This window comes from Pipistrellus kuhlii, unplaced genomic scaffold (genome assembly GCF_014108245.1).
Source record: "Pipistrellus kuhlii isolate mPipKuh1 unplaced genomic scaffold, mPipKuh1.p scaffold_m20_p_29, whole genome shotgun sequence".
NCBI classification, from domain to species: domain Eukaryota; kingdom Metazoa; phylum Chordata; class Mammalia; order Chiroptera; family Vespertilionidae; genus Pipistrellus; species Pipistrellus kuhlii.
This window is the reverse complement of record NW_023425528.1, coordinates 3,907,032-3,928,629: the sequence shown is the minus strand read 5'-3', so window position 1 is coordinate 3,928,629 and position 21,598 is coordinate 3,907,032. Positions and strand designations below refer to the sequence as shown.

The 21,598-nt window shown below is 37.6% G+C and overlaps 2 protein-coding genes across 2 annotated transcripts in view; one reads left to right on the top strand and one right to left on the bottom strand.

The window, feature by feature from the left end:
• TRPC5 (transient receptor potential cation channel subfamily C member 5) overlaps nt 1-21,598 on the bottom strand; it is a 352,280-nt gene that overhangs the window by 95,310 nt on the left and 235,372 nt on the right. The gene's annotated exons all lie outside the window — the stretch shown is intronic.
• TRPC5OS (TRPC5 opposite strand) lies at nt 13,506-14,141 on the top strand. Its single transcript, XM_036454472.2, has one exon. The coding sequence runs from the start codon at nt 13,809-13,811 to the stop codon at nt 14,139-14,141; it is 333 nt and encodes a 110-aa protein (XP_036310365.1). The 5' UTR covers nt 13,506-13,808.

The window sequence follows — 21,598 nt, the reverse complement described above, 5'->3', positions numbered from 1 at the left end:
TACATTCATGGAGCTTACTTCTAGAGAGGGGAGTCATAAAATAAAGAATAATAATAATAAGTACACTTCTGAGTATCAGAAGAAACCCAAACCACTAGCTCAAGAGAATATATTCAGCCTCATGTTCATTGAAACATTATTTATAATAGCTAAAATATGGAAGCAGCCTAAGTTCCCATCAACAAATGAATAGATAAAAAAGTTGTGGTACATACAATGGGATATTACTCAGCCATAAAAAATGAAATATTACCAGTTATGCCAGCATGGATAGATCTAGAGACTATTATGCTAAGTGAAATAAGTCAAACAGAGAAAGACAAATAACATATGATTTCACTTGTATGTGGAATCTAAAGAGCAAGATAAATGAACAAACAAAACAGAAACAGACTCATAGGTACAAGTAATAGGTACAGAGAACAGACTGATGGTTGCCAGAAGGGATGGGGTTTGGGGGACTGAGTGAAAAAGGTGAAGGGATTAAGAAGTACAAATTGATAGTTACAGAATAGTCAAGGGAATGTAAAGTACAGCATAGGGAATATAGTCAATAATATTGTAATAACTATGTATGGTGCAAAGTGGATACTTCAAATATCAGAAGGAACACTTGTAAAGTATAAGATTGTCTAACTACTATACTACACATGAAACTAATAGAAAAATATTGAATTTAAATTATAATAAAAATAAAGAGAATAATCATATTAAATAGGTAAAGTATACAACATGTATAGAAGGTGGTAAGTTCTAAGAAAATTTAAATAGGAGAGATTCAGAAGTGCCAGTTTGGGAGAAGGGTGTTCAATTTTTTAAAGGATGGTAAGTGTATTTCTCATTGAGAATGTGAAATATAAACAAAGGGTTTGAAGCAGGTGCTGATTTAGCCATTAAGATATCTGAGTAAAAACCATTCCAGGCAGAAGGAATAGCCTGGGCAAATCACCCAAAGAGGTGTGCTTGGTGAGTTTGGGGAAAGAAGCCATTAGAAGAAGAGTGACATGATCTGACTTATATTAAATTAATTAATTAATTAATTTTTAAATATATTTTATTGATTTTTTTACAGAGAGGAAGGGAGAGGGATAGAGAGCCAGAAACATTGATGAGAGAGAAACATCGACTAGCTGACTTCTGCACACCCCCGCTGGGGACGTGCCCACAATCAGGGTACATGCCCTTGACCGGAATCAAACCCGGGATCCCTTAGTCCACAGGCTGACGCTCTACCCACTGAGCCAAACCAGCTAGGGCCTGACTTACATTTTAAAGAGATCAATCTGACTGTTATGTTGAGAAGATACTGGAGTAAGGCAAGGGGAATCCTTTTAGGAGGCTGTTGAAATAATTAAGCTGAGAGGTGAATGATGGTGGTTCACAATGACAACATGTCATTGTATTTTGGGTATATTTTGAAAGCAGAGGCAACAGAGTATTCTGGTGGATTGGAAGTAGAATGTGGGAAGGAGAGCCAAAGGAAAACTCAAGATTTTTTTTAGCCTGAATAGTTATAAGGATAGACTTGCCATTTACTTAGATGGAGAAAGTTATAGAAAGAGTAGGTTTTGGAGGGAAGACTACAGATCCAGTTTTGGATATATGTTTTAGATGTTAAAAATCAATTGAATACTCATTTATGGGATTCTGGAAAAAGTTATGAATAAGCTAAATCAATTTAAGAATCATCTTCATATAGGTGTTATTTACAGCCTCTATGAGATCTTCAAGGAAATGACTGTAGATGAATAAAAAGACTGGGGGAGTGATGAATCATGTCAAATGCTGCTTATAGCACAAGTAAGATGAGGACTGGGAGCTGACTATTGGATTTAAGAGAGTGGAAGTTACTGGTGATTTTGACAAAGATAGTTAGGCCATTGTATTGAATTAAAAGTGTATTTTAGAACAGAATTACTTAACCTGGTAATATAAGTCACAAGAGATGAGAGATATTTTTCTTTTTGAGTAAACCTGCTGTGAGACTCCCCTGCCTCTAGCTAATATTAAAAAAAAGGAAACCCTGTAAGGAATCCTATAAGGTCAATTCCATCCAGCTTTTCAGAGGTGCTGGTCTGGCATTGGGAGGGATCTTGCCAAAGGGCAGGGCTGTAGGGCCTTGATGTGCTTTTCTGAGCAACAAGCAAATACACAATGGAATTTGCTCTTTATCTATGTTTCAAATGCTAATCTTTGGCAGCTTTATGAGCCTTGAGAGATAGAGGAATGAAATTTTCAGAGAGAAAGGAAACAAATTCATGTTCAAGGGCAAAACATTTTTCTTTTTAGGAGATTATGAAATATTTTTTCTGCCCCATTTCCTCCAATTTATCCTGATTGTATCTATCTCAAAGGTCAAAAGGGAGAAATTAATAAACAGGATACTGTAGACTCTTTTATTCATAGATAAGCACATCATATTAATGGTGATTTTAATTATCATTTAGGATTTTTATATCTTTTCTTTTTGCTAGAGCTTTTTTAACTGCAGGTACACTCTGGGAACAATAGTATGTAGGGATGAGAACAATGAAATGGTTATCCTCAAGGGGACTTGTGGCCTATTATATACTTGGTAAGTCACCTACCATGGCTATATTGTGTTCTTGTTCACATCTTAACACTGATCCTTATTTTGCTGGTGATTTGAAGCTTCCCAGAACATCACTAGGTAGATCACAGTTAAGTGACAGTACAGAGGGCCTGAGAGATGAAAGAATCAGATTCTCACTCTTGCTCTGTTACTAAACCAGCTGTGTAATCGAGGTAAGTAACTTATCCTCTTTGGGTCTTCATTTTCTCATTGCAAAATAGGGATAATCCTCGGTGCACAGGATTGTTATAAGAATAAAATACATTAATGTATGTGAAAGTACTTGAGAATATAATTAACAGAAGACGGAAACTGTAAAACACTGAAATGAGCTACCAAGGGAGGTCATGGAATCTTATTCTGAGATCATTAAAAACAGAAGCTTATCCTTTGGTGGATAAGCGGTAAGCACATTTTCAGGCAGAAGGATGGAATTATAGGACCTCTGATCTTCTTTCAGGTGAAAGTATAGTAGACACAGGGTAATGGCCTTCATTATCTTGCCTCAATGATTTTGCCAATTACTTTCCAAGTACATATCCAGTTAGTGCTTTGAAATATTCATTGCCATAATATCAAGGGGAAGTCTTTCTCCATGCAGCTGGCAGTGTTTTGGAGGAGTAGTGAATGAGCAATCCAAAGTGTAATCAACTTTTGCCTGCCAGAGCTCAGAAACAGAGTGAGCAAGCACTTTGATGGCAAGAGGAAGTTAGGCTAGGAAGATCCACTAAGCCTCAAGGGTTCCCTACTTGATTTTTCTCAGGTCTTCTGAAAGGCTTATGTATGAACAAGAGCCACAAGACAGTTCTGCTCTCTCACATCTTTATCCAAGTTCAAAGTCATATTGGTTATAACTATGAGATGAATTGTATTTCTCATGCTTCCTTCCTGTTTATGTAAGGTCTGCAACTAACTCCTCTCCTACCTTCCCAGGATGCACCACACACTGGTTCCTGGATATTAGTGAGCATTTATTAAGTGTTTACTACATACCAGGCGCCATTATAAATTTGTTCATGTATTACCTCATGTAATTCTACAATTGTTATCTTCATTTTACAGATAAGGAAACTTAGGCAAAAATTATAAGTGGAAAAGCTGAAATTCAAATGACCCTACCCTTACAACCACTAGCATCATTTTACTCTATTGTCCAAATAAAGTATTCAAATAAACAAATGATTTTTTTGAAGAAAGATTTAGGAATAGTATCCCTTTCCCTATTACCTCCAAATTCTGTTTTTATTTCCCTTATTTTAGACCCTCTCCTCTGCACTGGTAATATTTAAAAGCCAAGAATCTTCCTGGAAGTATTACAATTTTTTTCAAGCTCTCTGGGGCCTTTGGGCTTCTCATAACAGCCAAGATTCAGGGACAAAAGGGTGCAGGGTTCTACCAAGTCAAGATGGGATGGCTATCCTCATGTTTGGATAGTGTTTTGAGAAACTATGTGGCTATTTAGGAAAATAACCAAGAGTTATATTTTCAAAACCACTAGGTTATTTTTCTGAAGGCTAAGCAAGAATCTGTGATTCTCCCTAAAGCAGTAAGCAAATTTGGAGGAGGAGGAAATAAATTCAGTAGAATTTGGTTTAAATTGATCATAAGGACATTTCCTACCCCATTTTTGTTTTGAATTTTTCATATATTTTCAAGAAGGGGCTATGTTTAGTTTCTCAGCCACACAACTCCTTTCTTTCTTGATAAATTAAAATGATCATGGGGATTTAATATGTCAGATTCTATAATAGGCAAAAGCCTTATTGCACCAAGATTTTTTTCTAAGGCAAAGGTTTGTGGCTTTTTAAAAGGGATTTAAAAGGGTAAATACTGTTGATTTGTTCGTTGTGGCCTCCCAGAGAGCTCCTGCTAAATCAAAATTATAAATTTTGCCCTTTGGGGACAAGGACCTCTTAATGTTTTCCTCTGAGATGAGGATAGCAATGAGAAGTAATATCTGTGGGTTTTTAAAAAAATCTATATTAAATGCATGTATCCAAATAATACTGCAGCACTAGAAAAAGGTGCATTGTGAAAAAAAATTGTTTGTAAGTAGGAAACTGGCACCTATACTCACCAAGGACGTATTTTAATTTCTACATAACTGCCTCTGTTCCCTTTGGATCTGAACTAATTTACCTTGCCCATGCAGAGAAGCTTATTGACTATAAACATAGGCCAAGAAGATTTGGATTCCTTTGCTCTTTTCCCAGTCTACTGTTAGACATTTATTGCCAGTTAGCCAGTTATAAGCATCACAAAAATAGCAGGTAAGACTGTCAGCAAAGAGAAAAATGATTAGTTGTCTTGACAAAAATGTCATAACAGTGAGATTAATAAAAATCTATAAGGTTAAATATTCTAGTTATCAGATAGAGAACATGGCCTCTGCCCCAGCTCTTTTTCTGAGCTACATGTAAGATGTGGGTTATTTCCTTTTGCCTCAATCTACAACTCTATCTAACTATAAAAAGGACCTCTTTATTTACTTAGCACTAACCTAGTGGGAAGTAGAGTCACAGGGGCCAAAGGTACAAGTTTGTACCTTCAGACTTCATTCAATTTTCCTGTGATGACTGGGTTACTCACCCTAGAAAGACTCTCATCACATTCTGACTATTCTTTCTGGTTTTATAGGAAAGAGACCCCAAATTAAAAATAAAATAATTTCTAAATAGCCATTCATATAAAGTATACAAATTATAAGAGTACAGTTGAGTGCTTTTATAAAAAAACATATTTAATAATATCAAGACATAAAACATTTCCAGGAACTCCCACCTAGAAGTAACCACTGCATGCACTTCTGTTCTATCTCTTCATCTGCCTGTTCTTAAATCTCACTTATATAAATGAAATTCATATGGTATACACTTTAATGCATCTGGTTTCTTTCAACATTCTTGTAAATGTATTTTTGTGAATATTTGTACTCTTTTATTTTGGTTGTATACTTAGAATTGCAGGGTCATGTAATAAAATTATGTTTAGTTTCAGTGCATACTGTGAAACACTTTTCCAAACTACAGTAGTTATACCAGTTAATACTTTCACCAACCATTTATGAGAGTTCCAGTTGCTCCATGTTCTTGGTGCTTGATATTGTCAGTTTTTTTTTTTTTTTTTTTTTCAATTTTAGCTATTCTGGTTGGGTTCATCTCATTGTAGTTTTAATTTGCATTTTATTAATAAGAAATAATAATGAAAATCTATTCATATGCTAGTTGGATATTTAGATATTCTCTTCTGTGAAGTGCCATTGAAATTGTTTTCTACTTTTTAAAATTGGAAAGTCTGTCTTTTTTCTTATTGATTTGAAGGAGTTTAAAAACATATCTATATGCAAAATGCAAGTTAGATATATGTATTGTGAATATTTTCTTTCCATCTGTGAGGCTTTTCCAGCTCCTAAGGCATCTTTTGATAAATGAAAGTTCTTAATTTTAATGAAATCCAATTAATTAACCTTCATAGATAATGACTTTTGTATCAAATAAGAAATCTTTGCCTACCAAATATAATGAAGATATTTGCCTATGTTGTTTTCTAGATTTATTGTTTTACCTTTCATATTTAGATGTATTATCCATTTCAACTTATTATTATTAGTAGTAGTCATAGTATTACTTTGATATCTGGTGTGAAGTGTCATGGTTCCATTGATTTATTTGCTTGTTTTGCGCCAGTGCCATGCTGTCATAATTACTGCAGTTGTACAGCTAGTCTTGATAGATGATAGTATATGTCTTCCAGTTTTGTTCTTCTTCCAGATATTTTGGCTATACTAATATATATATATATATATATATATATATATATATATATATATATATATAATTTCTTTATTGATTAAGGTACATTTTATGAGTTTTAGAATCACTTTGTCCAAAGTGCTCTTTGGGGATGGTTTTGAGCTTATTAACTTATTAGCCACCTTAGGTGCTCCCATATTCAAAATTGAGGTAAGATTTTGGCAGTGTATTTATGGCATTTACCCTTCCACTACCGAGAATTTATCTCTGAAGTACCGCTTGACTGCGGTACATTTCACTGAGCCTTTCACTTTTAGGCGCCAGTCTAAAACTCAACTAACTTCAGGTAAGGAAAACCAACCCTGTATTTCAGGCTTCTCAAATTTACAACCATGATGCTAGTCTCAAATTTTATGCAAATTTCTCCTTTTCCTAAGTAGAGTCACTCAGCCTTGGGGCCAAACCTCATCTTCAACTTGTACCCAGAATTATCAACCATATCATGACTATCAGCTCACTTAGGAAGGGCTTGTAGTTCTCTGAAATATTAGTTCAGCTTGTCCTTGTTTCCAAAGATCGTGGATCACTTTAAGCCTACCAAATCTTCAGTTTATCTCTTTTTTGTTGTTTTCTAGTTGTGACAGGAACATCCATATTCTATTTGAAAGCAAAAGTCCAGGAAACATTTAGTAGGCAGCACCTTGACCCTCTCTCATCCATCTTGGCTCTATCACAGCTGAGTAGTTTATGAGTGTTTGGGTCAATTCAGTAGGTCAGTGGAGGGGCAGATAAAATGGACGGCAACATTCCTGTAACAAATGATGTGGATCCCTGAAGGATTGATCAGGCTCTCTCTGTCTCTTTGCCTTAGGACTCACTGTTCTAAGAATTTGGAATTTAGCCAGTTTCCAAGGTTGGCAAATTATATTAACATTCTCAGTTCTATTTCCTGCTTAGAACGAGATGTTGTCTTTGGTGCAAATAAGGCAAATTTTGCTCAAGTAGGCACCTGAATTTATGCCTCTGGCAAAGGACACTAGGAGTCAGACCTAAGCTGATTTCCAGTTCTGCAACCTTATTTACCATTTGGCTATGGGCAAGTTAATTTCTCTCATCCTCCATTTTTTTTTCCATCTGTAACTTTGTAGCATTATTGTGAGAAGTCATTTTCACAGTGCTTAAAATATAGTAGGCCTTTCATAAACATGAGCATTTATTAGAATAATTATTTATGGGCATGTCATTTCATCCGATATATAGTTCATGTATCTGGGGATTATGTTTAGTCACTTTAGGGGGGAATAAAATTTACATACAGTGATCTGCACAAAACTTAAAAGTACCATTCTGTGAGTTTTGATAAATACATACTCCTGTGTAATACAAAACTCTATCTAAAGCATGATCATTACCATCAACCCAAAAAATTCTCTTATGCCTCTTCCCAATTAATTACCACTTTCCTAGACATAACCACTATTCTAATTTTTTTCTACCATAGGTCATTTTGTATTTTATCGAACTGCATATAAATGGAATCATATAATATATATTCCTCTTTTGTGTCTGATTTATTTCTTTAAGTATAATATTTTTATATTCATCCATGTTGTCCCTATCAGTAGTGGCATTCTTTATATTGCAGATTAGTATCATATTATATGAATATATACGTTTGAATATTCATTTTCCTTTTGATTGATACCTGAACTCTTTCCACTTTTTGGGTGGAGGGGTATTATGCATAAGGCTGCCATGGCCAGTCTCTTAAAAATATTTTTTGTAAACTTTCATTTTTTGGGTAAATACCTTGGGGTGGAATTGATTGGGCTGCATGCTTAAAAAAAGGTGCTTGCTTAATTAAGAAAAACAACTTCCAAATGTTTTCAAAGAGGTTGAAAACCAGAAATATGTTAGAATTCTGGTTGCTCTACATCTTTGCCAACATTTGATGTTTTTACTCTTTAACTTTAGCCAGTTTAGTGAGTGTGTTGTGGTATCTTACTGTGATTTTAATTTGCATTGACATGATGATTAGAGATGCTGACTGTTTCCACTGGCTTTTTGGCTTTAGGCATACCTTGGAGATATTACAGGTTCAGTTACAGACCACTACAGTAAAGATAATATTGCAATAAAGTGAGTCACAATTTTTTTCAGTGCATAGGAAAGTTATGATACTCTATACTGTGGCCTATAAAGTGTGTGATAGGATTATGTCTAAAAAACAATATACATCCCTTAATTAAAAATTCTTTATTGCTAAAAATGCTAACCATCATCTGAGCCTTCAGTGGTTCATAAATTTTTTTGCTGGTGGAATGTCATATGCTGATGTTGATGGCTACTGACTGATCAGGATGGTGATTGCTAAAGGTTGGGGTGGCTATGGCAATTTCTTAAAATAAGACAACAATGATGTTTGCCTCAATGGGTTACTCTCCCTTTCCTGGTTTCTCAAATATCACTGATCACAGATTACAGATAATCAAATAATAATGAAAAAGTTTGAAGTATGACACAGAAATACAAAGTGAGCAAATGATGTGGGAGAATGGCATATAATCCTATTTAATAAAGAGGGAATATGCTAATTGACCCTCATGCCATTGCAAAGATGGCAGTGCCCATAGCCATAAGATGGCAGCCCCCAGTCCCCTCAACTCTGCCAGGGTGCCTACCTCCAGAGTCCCTCAGTCCCTTCAGCCTGCCAGCCACCCAGGGCCGACCTGAGGTGCAGTCAAGCCTCAAATGGTGGCTGCCCAGCTGCCCAGGACCACCTGAGGCTCAGGTAACCAGGTGTGATGGGGCATTGCCTTCCCTGCCTCCTGCCCCTGAGGGCTCCTGGACTGTGAGAGGGGACAGGCCGGGCTAAGTCCCCCTCCTCCCACTCCAATGCATGAATTTTCATATACTGGTCTTCTAGTGTGTGTGTGTGTGTGTGTGTGTGTGTGTGTGTGTGTGTGTGTGTGTAATGCTCAATCCAAGGTTCCCACAGACTGTCAATTTGATAAAACACACACAAAACAACAAAAACCTACACTATCTGTGAAGCACAATAAAGTGAAACACAATAAAACAAGGTATACATGTATTTGCTTTTTTCCTTTGTGAAATGTTTGTTCAAATCATTTGGCGATCTTCAAAATTGGTTTGTTTGCTTTTACTTTTGAGTTGTACAAGCTCTTTATACATTCTGGCCACAACTTCTTTATCAGGTATCTATTTTGTGAATGTTTTCTCTCTATCTGTGGATTACCTGCTCATTTTACTGCGTGTTTTGAGGAATTGGTTTATTTTTATACCTCCTGCTATCGTCCTGCATGGTTCAAACTTGATACTATTTACTGAATAAAAGCGCTAAAAGTTGTTCCTTTCTCATTTTCTTCCTTCCTTTATTTAGCAACACTTACTGATTACCTACTATGTGGCACTCTCTCTTCTGTGCTTTTGAGGATACAACAAAAAGCAAAACAATACAAGTTTCCTAATTTCATTGCACTTGCATTTTAGTCTATATGTATATGGTGGTAGCGTAGGAGATAGAAAAACAAATAAATAAGAAAACATGAGGTAATTATAGGTGCCATAATATAAAAATGCACGGTATTACTAACAATAAAGGGATGATTAAGGGCCTTTTTCAGATTGGAGGTTCAAATATCTGAAGGGATGATATTTAAACTGAGATCGGAATAAACCTTTTTTTTTTTTTTTTTCCCATGAGGGAAAGGGGTTGCAAGCAGAGGGAACTGTTTATGGAAAGGTCTTTAGAGTGATTTGAGGATTAGGCACAAACTATATAAAAGACTCCTTTAGGCAGACTAAGGTGTCAAGGATTGGTTGCTTTGGAAATTATTATAACTGGAATAAGCTGATGCTATACTGTTACTCTTTCTTAGTAGTGCAGTTCTTAGCAGTTTTTCAACATCTTCCTTACCTCCACTCCACCCCCCCTGCTCCTAGGGTCTAAGATGCTTTGAAGATAGGAATTGTGGATTAGCTAATAGAATGGTCATCTGGGTTAAGGTTAGGTAAGGAAATTATTCCTATCAAAGGTAACCAAGTGATAGTTGAAGTAAATCAAGGGTTGCATAAGTAATAAGTAACTAAATTTGTCTTCATAAGATAATAAAATATGAAATGTTCTACCTTTAATTTTTATATTTAGATTGTACAATGTGAGAGTCTATAAATAAAATATCAATTTGATAAGTGGGATATAATTTATTTCTAAATTTTTCCCAGTTTAGAAAGAGATGGAAGAAAAGATGATGGGGAGGGATAGTGGAAGATGGAGACAGAAAGCAAAATTGAATGAAAAACATAGGTGAAGAAATGGAAGTATATCAACAAAGAAGTGGAGTTAAAGAGTTCTAAGGGGAGGTAGGAAAAAAACTGGTAAAAGGGAAACCAGAATTTAGTCTTTGTGTGAGTGTGTTCCTATCACCCTCACATGCCCTTGGGCTATGAGCACCATAGTAGGTTATTGTTTCCTTTGAAAATGTGATGGTGCTCTCTAGTAAAATTTAGCATATACTTTTCTTTTGTGTTTCCCTTCTGCTGAGCTGATTCAGTTCTATACTAATGCCAAGTTTCTTTCATTAACTCTTTCCATTTGAATTAATAAAACAAGCTGCTGTGCCTCTACTACCCATTTTCCCATACTTCAGATGGAAAGTTGCCTATAACCAAAATAATGCCTTCTGGTCATCATGGTTTGCACCGCTATTCCCATTTCTACTGTTGGGATTTTGGACAAAAAATAGTGTGGTTTTGACAGGTCTTATGCTAAGTACAGATAGTTTATAACCAAGTGGGTCAAACTAGGCCCTATGGAGACTAGCAAATTCCATGTGAAAATCAGACCATATCGATGATGACTTACTCTACTCCAGTAAAGATCTAAGGAGTACAATTAGCTGGGCATCACTCTGATTAGAACTTCTGGAAATAGGGCAGTAACAGATTTGGAATTATCCTAAAGGAATGCAATGGATGACTGCTTCCTGATACTCTTCATTAGAATAAGCTTGACTGAGATTGGAGAGAACAAAACCAGCCTAATATGCAGGACTGGTAGCTAGAAATTTAATATGTATACATGTCTAAGAAAATTAGTCAAAGTATATAGGGACACTGAACAGCTGTGAATTGAAGATATATGCTGTAATGCAAAATTATAGACTGATCTATAGCAGGAGCAGCAATTTTATAAAGGGAGATATAAAAATAAACCAACAAAGGGAATTTAGCAATTCATGTAGGATATGCACCAGATCATCAGAGTAGAAAGATAGAACATTCTACTTAAAATGAAGCAATTGGATACCCCAAAACTAATGTAGACTCTGCAATATTGAGGACTCTAAATCCCAAGTCAGATCTTTTGTCAGTTCAACCTAAAGTTGCAGGATTGGCACATAAAACCTCTGGGAATATGGACATGAATATCCTAGGTAAGCAGAGGAGAAAGAATAAAGTAAAAGCAACTATGAATCAAACAAGCAAACAAGTAAGCAATATGAGATATGTCAAATGACTAAAAACTTGAATCTTTGACAAACTTTTTTAGGAAAGTATTAGAGGCCCAGTGCATGAAACTTATGCACTGGGAGGAGAGCGTCCCTCAGCCCTGCCTGCACCCTCTCCAATCTGGGACCCCTCAGGGGATGTCTGACTGCCAGTTTAGGTCTTATACCACACACAGGGATCAGGCCTAAACCAGCAGTTGGACATCCCTATCACAATGCGGAACTGCTGGCTCCCAACTGCTTGCCTGTTTGCCTACCTGATTGCTCCTAACCACTTCTTCCTGCCAGCCTGATCACCCCTAACCACTACCATGCCAGCCTGATCGATGCCTCACTACTCCCCTGCAAGCCCGATTGCCTCCAACTGCCCTCACCTGCAAGCCTGGTTGCCCCTAACTGCCCTGTCCTGCAGGCCTGGTCCCCTACAACTGCCCATCCCTGCAGGCATGGTACCCCTTAACTGCCCTGTCCTGCAGGCCTGGTCCCCCACAAGTGCCCTCCCCTGCAGGCCTGGTCACTCCTAATAGCCCTCCCCTGCCATTCTGGTCATCCCCAACTGTCCTCCCCTGCTGGCCTGGTTGTCCCTAACTGCCCTCCCCTGCTGTCCTGATTGCCCACAACTAGCCCTCCCCTGCCGGCCATCTTGTGGAGGCCATCTTGTGACCACATGGGAGCGGGCATCTTGTGCAATAGTATGATGGTCAATTTGCATATTACCTCTTTATTATATCAGATATTTGACATGGAATGTTATATTAGTTTAAGGTATACAACATACTGATTTGACATTCATATTCCTTACAATGTGGACACCACAATAAGTCTACTAACCATCTGTCACCATACAGTTATTATAATACTGTTTATTTTCCCTATGTTATTTCCACATATATTATATCTGTGACTTTTTATTTTTATATTTAACTAATTTTTAAAGGAAACAATGGTGGTAAGCCAGACAAACATGACAGGTAGATTATACTGGGCCAATTCCTAGATGTTTAAGCAAAGAATATTGCTTTACAGAAGCATAAGCACTTAGAAAGGCTTGTAAAGCACACCAGACATGCAGGTGAGAATAGTACTGGTATGACCATGGCTTTTAGACAAAGTTAGAGGAACTATATGCTAGATATGTAATATTGACAGAAATAGGAAATGACCAAGGAACTCATTTTATAATAGAAATTGTCCAAAATTTGAAAAAGACAGAAAATGTAGAACTTTAATTTACCATAAATTTCCTAGGCTGCAGAGGTAATTGGAAACTTTAATAAATGGTTTCTTAAAAACAGAATTTTGCGGCACCAGATATAAATGACAATCAGACAAAGATGCTAATAAAGACGAAATTAACTGAAAGAATCTGAGTGAATGTATTTTCCTCAATAGAATTGTTCAAGAAAGATAGATGAACTATCTATGCTCCCTTTGTTCTCAAATCCCCTAAGAAGAGATAAAGACAATGAAATATTTAAAGTAGGATATAAGTAGTAGATTCTTACAAGGTTCTCAAAAGAAGAGGAGCAATAGCTAGGATTACCCTTTCAACTTTATCCTGTAGTCAGAACCTGTAGGATGAATAAAGGCTCAAGAATATTAATCTTTGTGTTTCTCTTTTCTATTATTAGATCTACTTTGCTGTATTCTTTTGTCTGTGACAATCTGCCAGATTGCCATTATAGAAGCAATTCACCACTGGTACCAACAAGAATACCATACGTGATTTTGTGGGAGGTTCACGAACTCTATAAAAAATTGCTATAGGACCACTGGACTCATTCTGTACTTGATCATCATAATTGTATCAACAGCCTGATTTCTGGACCAACCAACCACAGAACCATTGTCAGCCCCACAGGATTCATTGTCGTCAAAAGTCCATTTGCTACAGCTTTTAAGATTATTTTATCTCCTGAGAAGAGCGGCATGGAGGCTGTGTCAATCCCTGAACTAGTTAGTGGACTTATTGATTGTGTTGCTCAGATAATAATAATAGCTGAAGAGATTTTGCAGTTAATTTCACAGGAACAGGTTCCTTGTGTAGAGCAAAATGAGGTAGCAGAACAGGTAGAAGTAGATTCATCTCCTTCTGAGGAAGAATCACTACCTGATCTTGCTGAATTCTCAGACTTGGAATCAATACTTACAGTAGGAGAAGAAGAAGACCTAATGTTCGATATAGATCAAGCTATGTTTGACATAGAAAACGTATATGATGATGTACTCTCTGGTATAAATGATGACTTAAGAAGTGGGTGAAAACCCACCAGCATGTTTCAAACGGTTTCTGCTTTTGCTTGTTTCCAATATTTTTGAATATTAGTAATAGGAATTTTCTCTTAGTTCTGTATATTTTTCCTTACTAATACCATACAGAACCAGTAATATTTGATTTAGTTCTAGCAGATGTTGATCTCTTTTCTTCATTGTACTTAATTTTAAAAGCTCTGACTTTTGCAATATGGTTCTTTATTTACCTGTACTTGTTCTCCTGCTAAGATTCCTGACAAGAGGCTCAAACAGCAAGGAGAATAAACTCACCTAACAAGGGAGTGAAGACATGATGAACTCTACCACATCTTGAGACCCAATTTCATTGTTCTATTGAATGGAAACTGAAAGGGGAATAATCCCCAGGATGGCTTTATAGTGAATATATCTACATTAACAGGATAATATTGGGACACTTTCATTTAAGAAGATATAACTTCTTACATAAAAAGGCCTCCATACTAAGCCTGTAGGAAAGTGTGTCAAACATTAGATTCTGTAGCAGACTAGTGGAAAAAATTCTACAAAAGCAGCATCTACCAGATAATAAAACTGCAGAAAAGTTTTCAGATAACTTCTGCAGGGGAGAAAGTTTTTAAAAAGTTGAGGCCAAGAGGTTGCAATTCAGGACTATTACCTCAAATGCTGGCCCACATTGAACAACTCTGCAAATAGAAAGGACGAAGTATACCAAATAACTAGAGTAGTACTAGTACTAGAAGGGCTAAAGTCCTATAAGGACTAGTCACCAATGGAAAGTCAAATACTTATGGCAGACATAGAAATCATGGTCCACAAGTAGTCGTGGGTAAAGTATATCTTCTTAACTACTATAGTAAAAATTTTAAAAATATGTTCTTATTGATTTTTAGAGAGAGAGGAAGGGAGAGAAATATATATAGAGAGAAACATTGATGAGACAGAAACATCATCAATTGGCTGCTTCCTGCACATACACCCCCCACTGCGGACTGAGTCTGAAACCTGGAAATATGCTCTGACCAGGAATTGAACTAGTGGCCTCTTGATTCATGGGTCATGCTCAACCACTGAACCACATCTTCTGGGTGGATATAGTGAAATTTATAAAGAATAACTGATAGGCTTATTATAGTGAACCTGCTGCAGCCTAGGCATACAATTTTTTTTAAACTGCCAAGTGGTTGGCAGTTTAATATATATATTATTGATCTTTTACAGAGAGGGAGAGGGATAGATAGTTAGAAACATCAATGAGAAAGAAGCATTGATTACTTGCCTCCAGCACAACCCCCACCAGGATGTGCCTGCAACCAAGGCACATGCCCTTGACTGGAATTAAACCCGGGACCCTTCAGTTCCCAGGCCGATGCTCTATCCAGTGAGCCAAACCCACCAGGGCTTGGCATACAATTTTTAATGGACACTATTTTTCTCAGTTCATTTTGTTCATTAGATCCCACATATGAGTAAAATCATATGGTACTTGTCTTTCTCTGACTGGATTATTTCACTTAGCATAATGCTCTCCAGATCCATCCATGCTGTCACAAAGGGTAAGATTTTCTTCTATTTTATGACCAAGTAGTATCTCAAAGGGAACAGGCTGACAACTGTCAGGGTTGGATGCCTGGATGGTTGTGGATGGAGGGATTGAGCAAAAACAAACAAACAAATAAAAAACCCAAACCACACACACACAAACAAACACAACAACAACAACTCATGGACATAGGCAATAGTGTGGTGGTTGCAGGGGGGGTGAGGGGGGTTTTGAGTATGAGGGTATAAGGAAGATAAATGGTGATGGATAAAGACTTGATTTGGGGTGGTGAACGGAATACAGTGTACATATGATGTGTTGTAGAATTGTGCATCTGAAACCTGTATAATTTTGTTAATCGGTGTTACTCCAAAAATTCAATAAAAAATAAATACAAACTACCTTTTTTAAAAAAGAAATTTTAATTATCAAGAGATGGGAATAGTATGAATTTAATCAAAGTGTTAACTGGTATTTAGCCACAATAATTCTATAATACCAGAAGGGGAAATTTAATAGTTAGAAGGCCCCCATATCAAAACAGAGAAGAGCCAAATAAATGTGTGGAAAATTCATTGATCATACTAATTCCATGCCATACAGTATCCTTACTCCCATTTAGAAGAATAGCTATACTTCAGGTAAGTCCATGGACACTTGTGGTATTCCTTTTAAGAGAACCACCTTTGAATCTCATGACATGGGCAACAACTATGTAAAGACATAAAAATATACTATCAGACAAAGTAGTATATCCAAATTGTCAAGAAGTGATATGTAGAAGTCAATCCACACTGGTAAAAACCAGACTACAGCAATTCATACAGAATCCTAAAGCATATTATAGTCCAAAGGATTAAAAGGTATTTAATTCAGATAACATCACAGCTAAGCAACATGACAGATGATGCATCTAATATAGATGTCTGCATACACAAATAATTGGTTACATTTAAAGTTAAATGGGGGAAATTATAGACTACACTAGAGGCTTGGTGCACAAAATTTGTGCATGGGAGCAGGAGGGGCTGTCCCTCAGGCCAGCCTGCACCCTCTCCAATCTGAGACCCCTTGAGGGATGTCCAGCTGCCCATTTAGGGGATATGATTATGCCTGTAAATAGGCAATCGGACATCCCTCTCACAATCCGGGACTGTTGTCTCCCAACTGCTCACCTGCCTGCCTTTCTGATTGCCCCTAACTGCTTCTGCCTGCCAGCCTGATCACCCCCTAACCACTCCCCTGCCAGCCTGATTGATGTCTAACTGTTCCCCTGCCAGCCAGTTTGCCCCCAATTTCCCTCCTCTGCCGGCCTGGTCACCCCTAACTGCCCTCCCATGCAGGGTTGATCTCCTTCAACTGCCCTCTCTTGCAGGCCTGGTCCCTCTCAACTGCCCTCCCTTGCTGGCCTGGTGCCTCCCAACTGCCCTCCCCTACTTGCCTGATCACCCACAACTGCCCTCCCTTGCAGGCCTGGTCCCTCCCAACTGCCTTCCCCTGCTGGCCATCTTGTAGTGGCCATCTTGTGTCCAAATAAGGGCAGGATCTTTGACCACATGGGGACAGCCATATTGTGTGTTGGAATGATGATCAATCTGCATATTACTCTTTTATTAGATAGGATAGAGGCCTGGTGGATTGGTGGGGGCCAGCTGGTTTGCCCTGAATGGTGTCCCGGATCAGGGTGGGGTTTGCTTTGGGGCATGGGGAAGCCTGAGTGAGGGGCCTATGGTGGTTTGCAGGCCTGCCATGCCCCGCGCCCCCCCCCCCCCCCCCAGCGGCCCAAGCAGGAGCCCTGGTATCTGAGATATATTTACCTCTATAATTGAAACTTTGTAGCCTGGAGTGAAGCCAAGTCTCCTGCTCGCTCTATGGTGGCAGCCGTTTCTGTTTGGATTTGTTTACCTTCTAAAATGGAAACTTTGTAGCCTTGAGTAGAGGTTTAGGTAGGCAAGGGCAGGCGGAAAGCTTGGCTTCCTCTGTTGCCAGGGAAACGCCTCCCTCCTGCTCTCTGTGACTATAGCCATCTTGGTTGAGTTTATTTGCATATTTGCTCTGATTGGCTGGTGGGCATGGATTGTGGAGCAGAGTAATGGTTAATTTGCATATTACTCTTTTATTAGATAGGATAACCAGGTTTTATTTGGATGAATGGTAGCAGGAGAAAGATAAGTACTGAATTTCAGAATAAGTTTATTTAACAAATTTAGGAAAGAGACTTCTTTGTCAAGAAAAACACCACAAACCCTTTCGAAAGCTCAGAATTTATGGAGCTGCTCAAATATATTAGTATGAAAAGTTTTACAATAATAGACTGCTATATGGAAAGATTGATAGAGTTGATGAGGATACAGGAGAATTAGAGGGAGTGTACAATGACACAAAGAGAAGAAATAAAAATGATACCATTAAGCAATTACTGTGGATAATTATAGGCAATATCACACTGCAGCTTAAGGAACTTTGATGCTGTAATAACTGAACAAACTGAGCCTTGATTTTTCAGTGTAGGGGACTCTAGATTTACAGTATTTCTAAAATTTCATATAAGAGATGTGCAAATGGACTAAGCTAAATTAAACTAACTGGAGCAGTAGAAAAGCAAGAAGAATATACACAGAGTGGCCAGATTATTATGCTCTCTGAATGCATAATAATCTGGCCACTCAGTGTACTTTTCTTGAGTATCTTATTTATTTGATATCAAAGATACTATAAATAGTGCACCTGGTCAGTTTTCCCCTTGGCACTGGCTGATAGAAAGCTCAGGACAAATAGGTGGTTAATCTCCAGCAAAAGTCTAGAATACTTTTGGTACCCATTTGAAATACAAATAGACTGAGTGGCCAGATTATTATGCATTCAGAGATCATAATAATCTGGCTATTAAGTGTATATCCTACAATTCCATTAAAAGTGAATTTACAAAGAAGATTGGTGATAATATTTAATCAAGCAAATCTATACATGTAGCCATCAAGAAGAATAACACAGGAACTGGATAGAAGTCAAGAGAATCTATAAATTTAAAAATAAGTTTTTAATTTTTATTGAAGTATAGTTGGCATACAATAGTATATTAATTTCAGGTGCACAACATAGTGCGCCAACTTTTATATACTTTACTAGAGGCTTGTTGCAAGAAGATTCATGTTGCAAGTCCTCACTCCTGGTGGAGCACCACTCCTATAGCTCCCTCCGCCTGCTCCTCCCATCCTTCACCTCATAATAGGCGTCTAGCCCAGCCTGGCTGCTCTGTGCCTGCATATGCAAATTAATCTTCCATCTTTGTTAGGTTAATTTGCATACTAATGATTGGCTGATGGGTGTCTCAGAGGTACAATCAATTTGCATATTTCTCTTTTATTAGTATAGATGATGTAATCACCACACTAAGTCTAGTAACCATTTGTCACCATGCCAAGTTATTATAATATTATTGACTATATTTCTTGTGCTGCACATTACTACATCTTGATGAATTATTAATTTTCTAACTAGAATTTTTTTACCTCATAATCCCCTTTATCTTTTTCTTTTCTTTCATGTCCCCATTAGCTCTGGCAACCATCAGTTTGTTCTCCATTTTTATGAGTCTTTCTTTGTTTTGTTTGTTAATTTTTTGAGTCCAAGTATCAGTGAAATCATATGGTATCTGTTATTTCTCTTAGCTTTAAATAAAAGTTTAGAAACATCCAGGGAATATGTAAACTCTGCACTAGGAATTTGGATTTTGGAAAATTGGGCTATAAATTCCATTTGATGAGTAATTGAACTATAAATGGACAGATCTGGTGTTCTTCAAATATAGATACTGAAGGGTAGCTATTTCTCCTATTAGAATTCTGGAAAAGAAACTTTATGCAATTCTACAGTAGTTTAGTGTGAGCTTATTAAAACTGTTAGCATTAATGAGAGAACAATAGCATTCATGCTAACTTAGCCAAGTCATTAAATAAACCAAGAGGAATCTGTGAGACCCTTCCAGACCTTGAAACAAGATAAAGATTGAACTGTTGGACCCCCCGAAGGAGACCCCTGCCCTGACCCAGGATCAGCGACGACCCAGTCAAACGCAAGAGACGGCACTTGATGCAAACAGCAAGAGGATTTATTCCAGCGCGCTGGGGCCTGACCTGTTACTCACACAGGAGCAGCCAAGTCAAGCCCCGAGCAGAACTTCTTACAGGCTTATAAAGGCAAACACCGCAAAGTTAGAACAAAGGATAAGGGGAGGGGGTCTTCCAGAAAGAGGGACAGGAAATCCCTGAGGGGAGGATAGTCATTATCACAAGGAACAGGGAGGAACCGCTGCAGGATGTTGATAATACATCAAGTTTACTATCTCTAGGGGCTGAGTCTGGTGGTCTGGTGCTGTGTGGCTCAAACCCTGTTTTTCCTGGGGCAGTTCTAAAGGTCACATTCTCACAGGAAATCTGGGCTAGCAGGGGAATTTTTCTATATTATTTCTTTCAGCCTCTACAGAACCAGCCTATAAAACAACAAATGGTCAACCCTTAGTTATCAAAGCAGAAACATGCTAAAATCCTGTACTATGTGACTAGCCACTTGGTAAGTGGGTCACCTGGAAAGATTGTACTACAATGACACCTCAGGAATAGATAAAATCTATCACAATGTTTGCTTTGATTATGTGATTGTATGTGTTTAAGAACCAGGTTAAAATGTAGCCCTGCTCTAAGCAATGGCTTTTGTATTAAATATGTTTATTCTTTGGAACAGAATTAGAAATAGAATCTATAGTGATAAGACACAAGTATAGGAAATAAGAAAATACTTAGCAACAAGAGCTAGTAGGGAAGGTATTTTTAGGAAAGAAGAAAAATATTAAGTTGCCAACAGTTATGCAGCTATTTATGGTGGAAAGCTGTGGCGTAGAATTAGTTCCTAAGCAGGTTTATGAACTTAGCCTTGTTTTTGTCTTACGCATATTAACAAACCCTAATTTGTTGAGACTGAAAGAAATAACTGTCTGACAATTGACATAAGTCATGCACTTAAAAGCCCAATTAGAAAGAGATATATTAACTAACTTGTCAGTCTACTAATTGGATGCTTCTGAGTGAAATCTGGCATCTCTCCTCCAAGAGAATGAAGAGAGTGCTGGTCCTTTATTCAAACTAGCCCTTTTTTGAGTTTAAAATTTGTTATTGTAGTTACATCCTACCTAACAAAAGAGAAACATGCAAATTGACTACACTTTCGCTATGCCCACCAGCCAATCAGGGTGAGTATGCAAATTAACCCAGCCAACATGATAGCTAATTTGCATACCCAGGCCAGGGTGAAGACTGAAGACAAAGTAGAAAGAAGCCAAGTGTTGAGCCAAGCCCTGAGCGAAGCTGAGGAGAAGCAAGCAAGCGGGGCAGGGGAGAAGGGATGAAAGCAGGCAGGGAGAAGGGAGGAAATCAGGTGGGGCAGCAAAACCCTATTGCAAGGATCTTCTGAAATGTGCCTCTAGTTAGTTAATAAAATTATATAGGTTTCAGTTGTACAGTTCTATAATATATCATCTATATATTGTATTGTGTGTTTACCACCCAAAGTCAAATCTCATTCCATTTCTGAATTGAGACCAACACCAAAGTCAATTCTTGTATACTCTGGAGGGATAGAGAGGGAGACAGGTTCATCATTCTGAGACAAATTTACAAGTGTGAAAACAAGGGACTTATACTGGTAGATGGAAATGAATTAGGAAATGTAAGTTTTCACCTTATGTGCTTTGACATAAGTGTGTGGGAAATTGTGATTACACAGTCGCATACTTGTATGTGATGATTACTGCCAGTTATCCTATCTAATAAAAGAGTGATATGCAAATTGACCGTACCTCCACTACACCCACAAGTCACGCCCACCAGCCAATCAGGAAAGAGTATGCAAATCAACCCAATCAAGA

What these genes read in the sequence shown, in the direction of transcription:
- TRPC5OS (XM_036454472.2), top strand. Translation starts at nt 13,809, where the DNA reads ATGGAGGCTGTGTCAATCCCTGAACTAGTTAGTGGACTTATTGATTGT.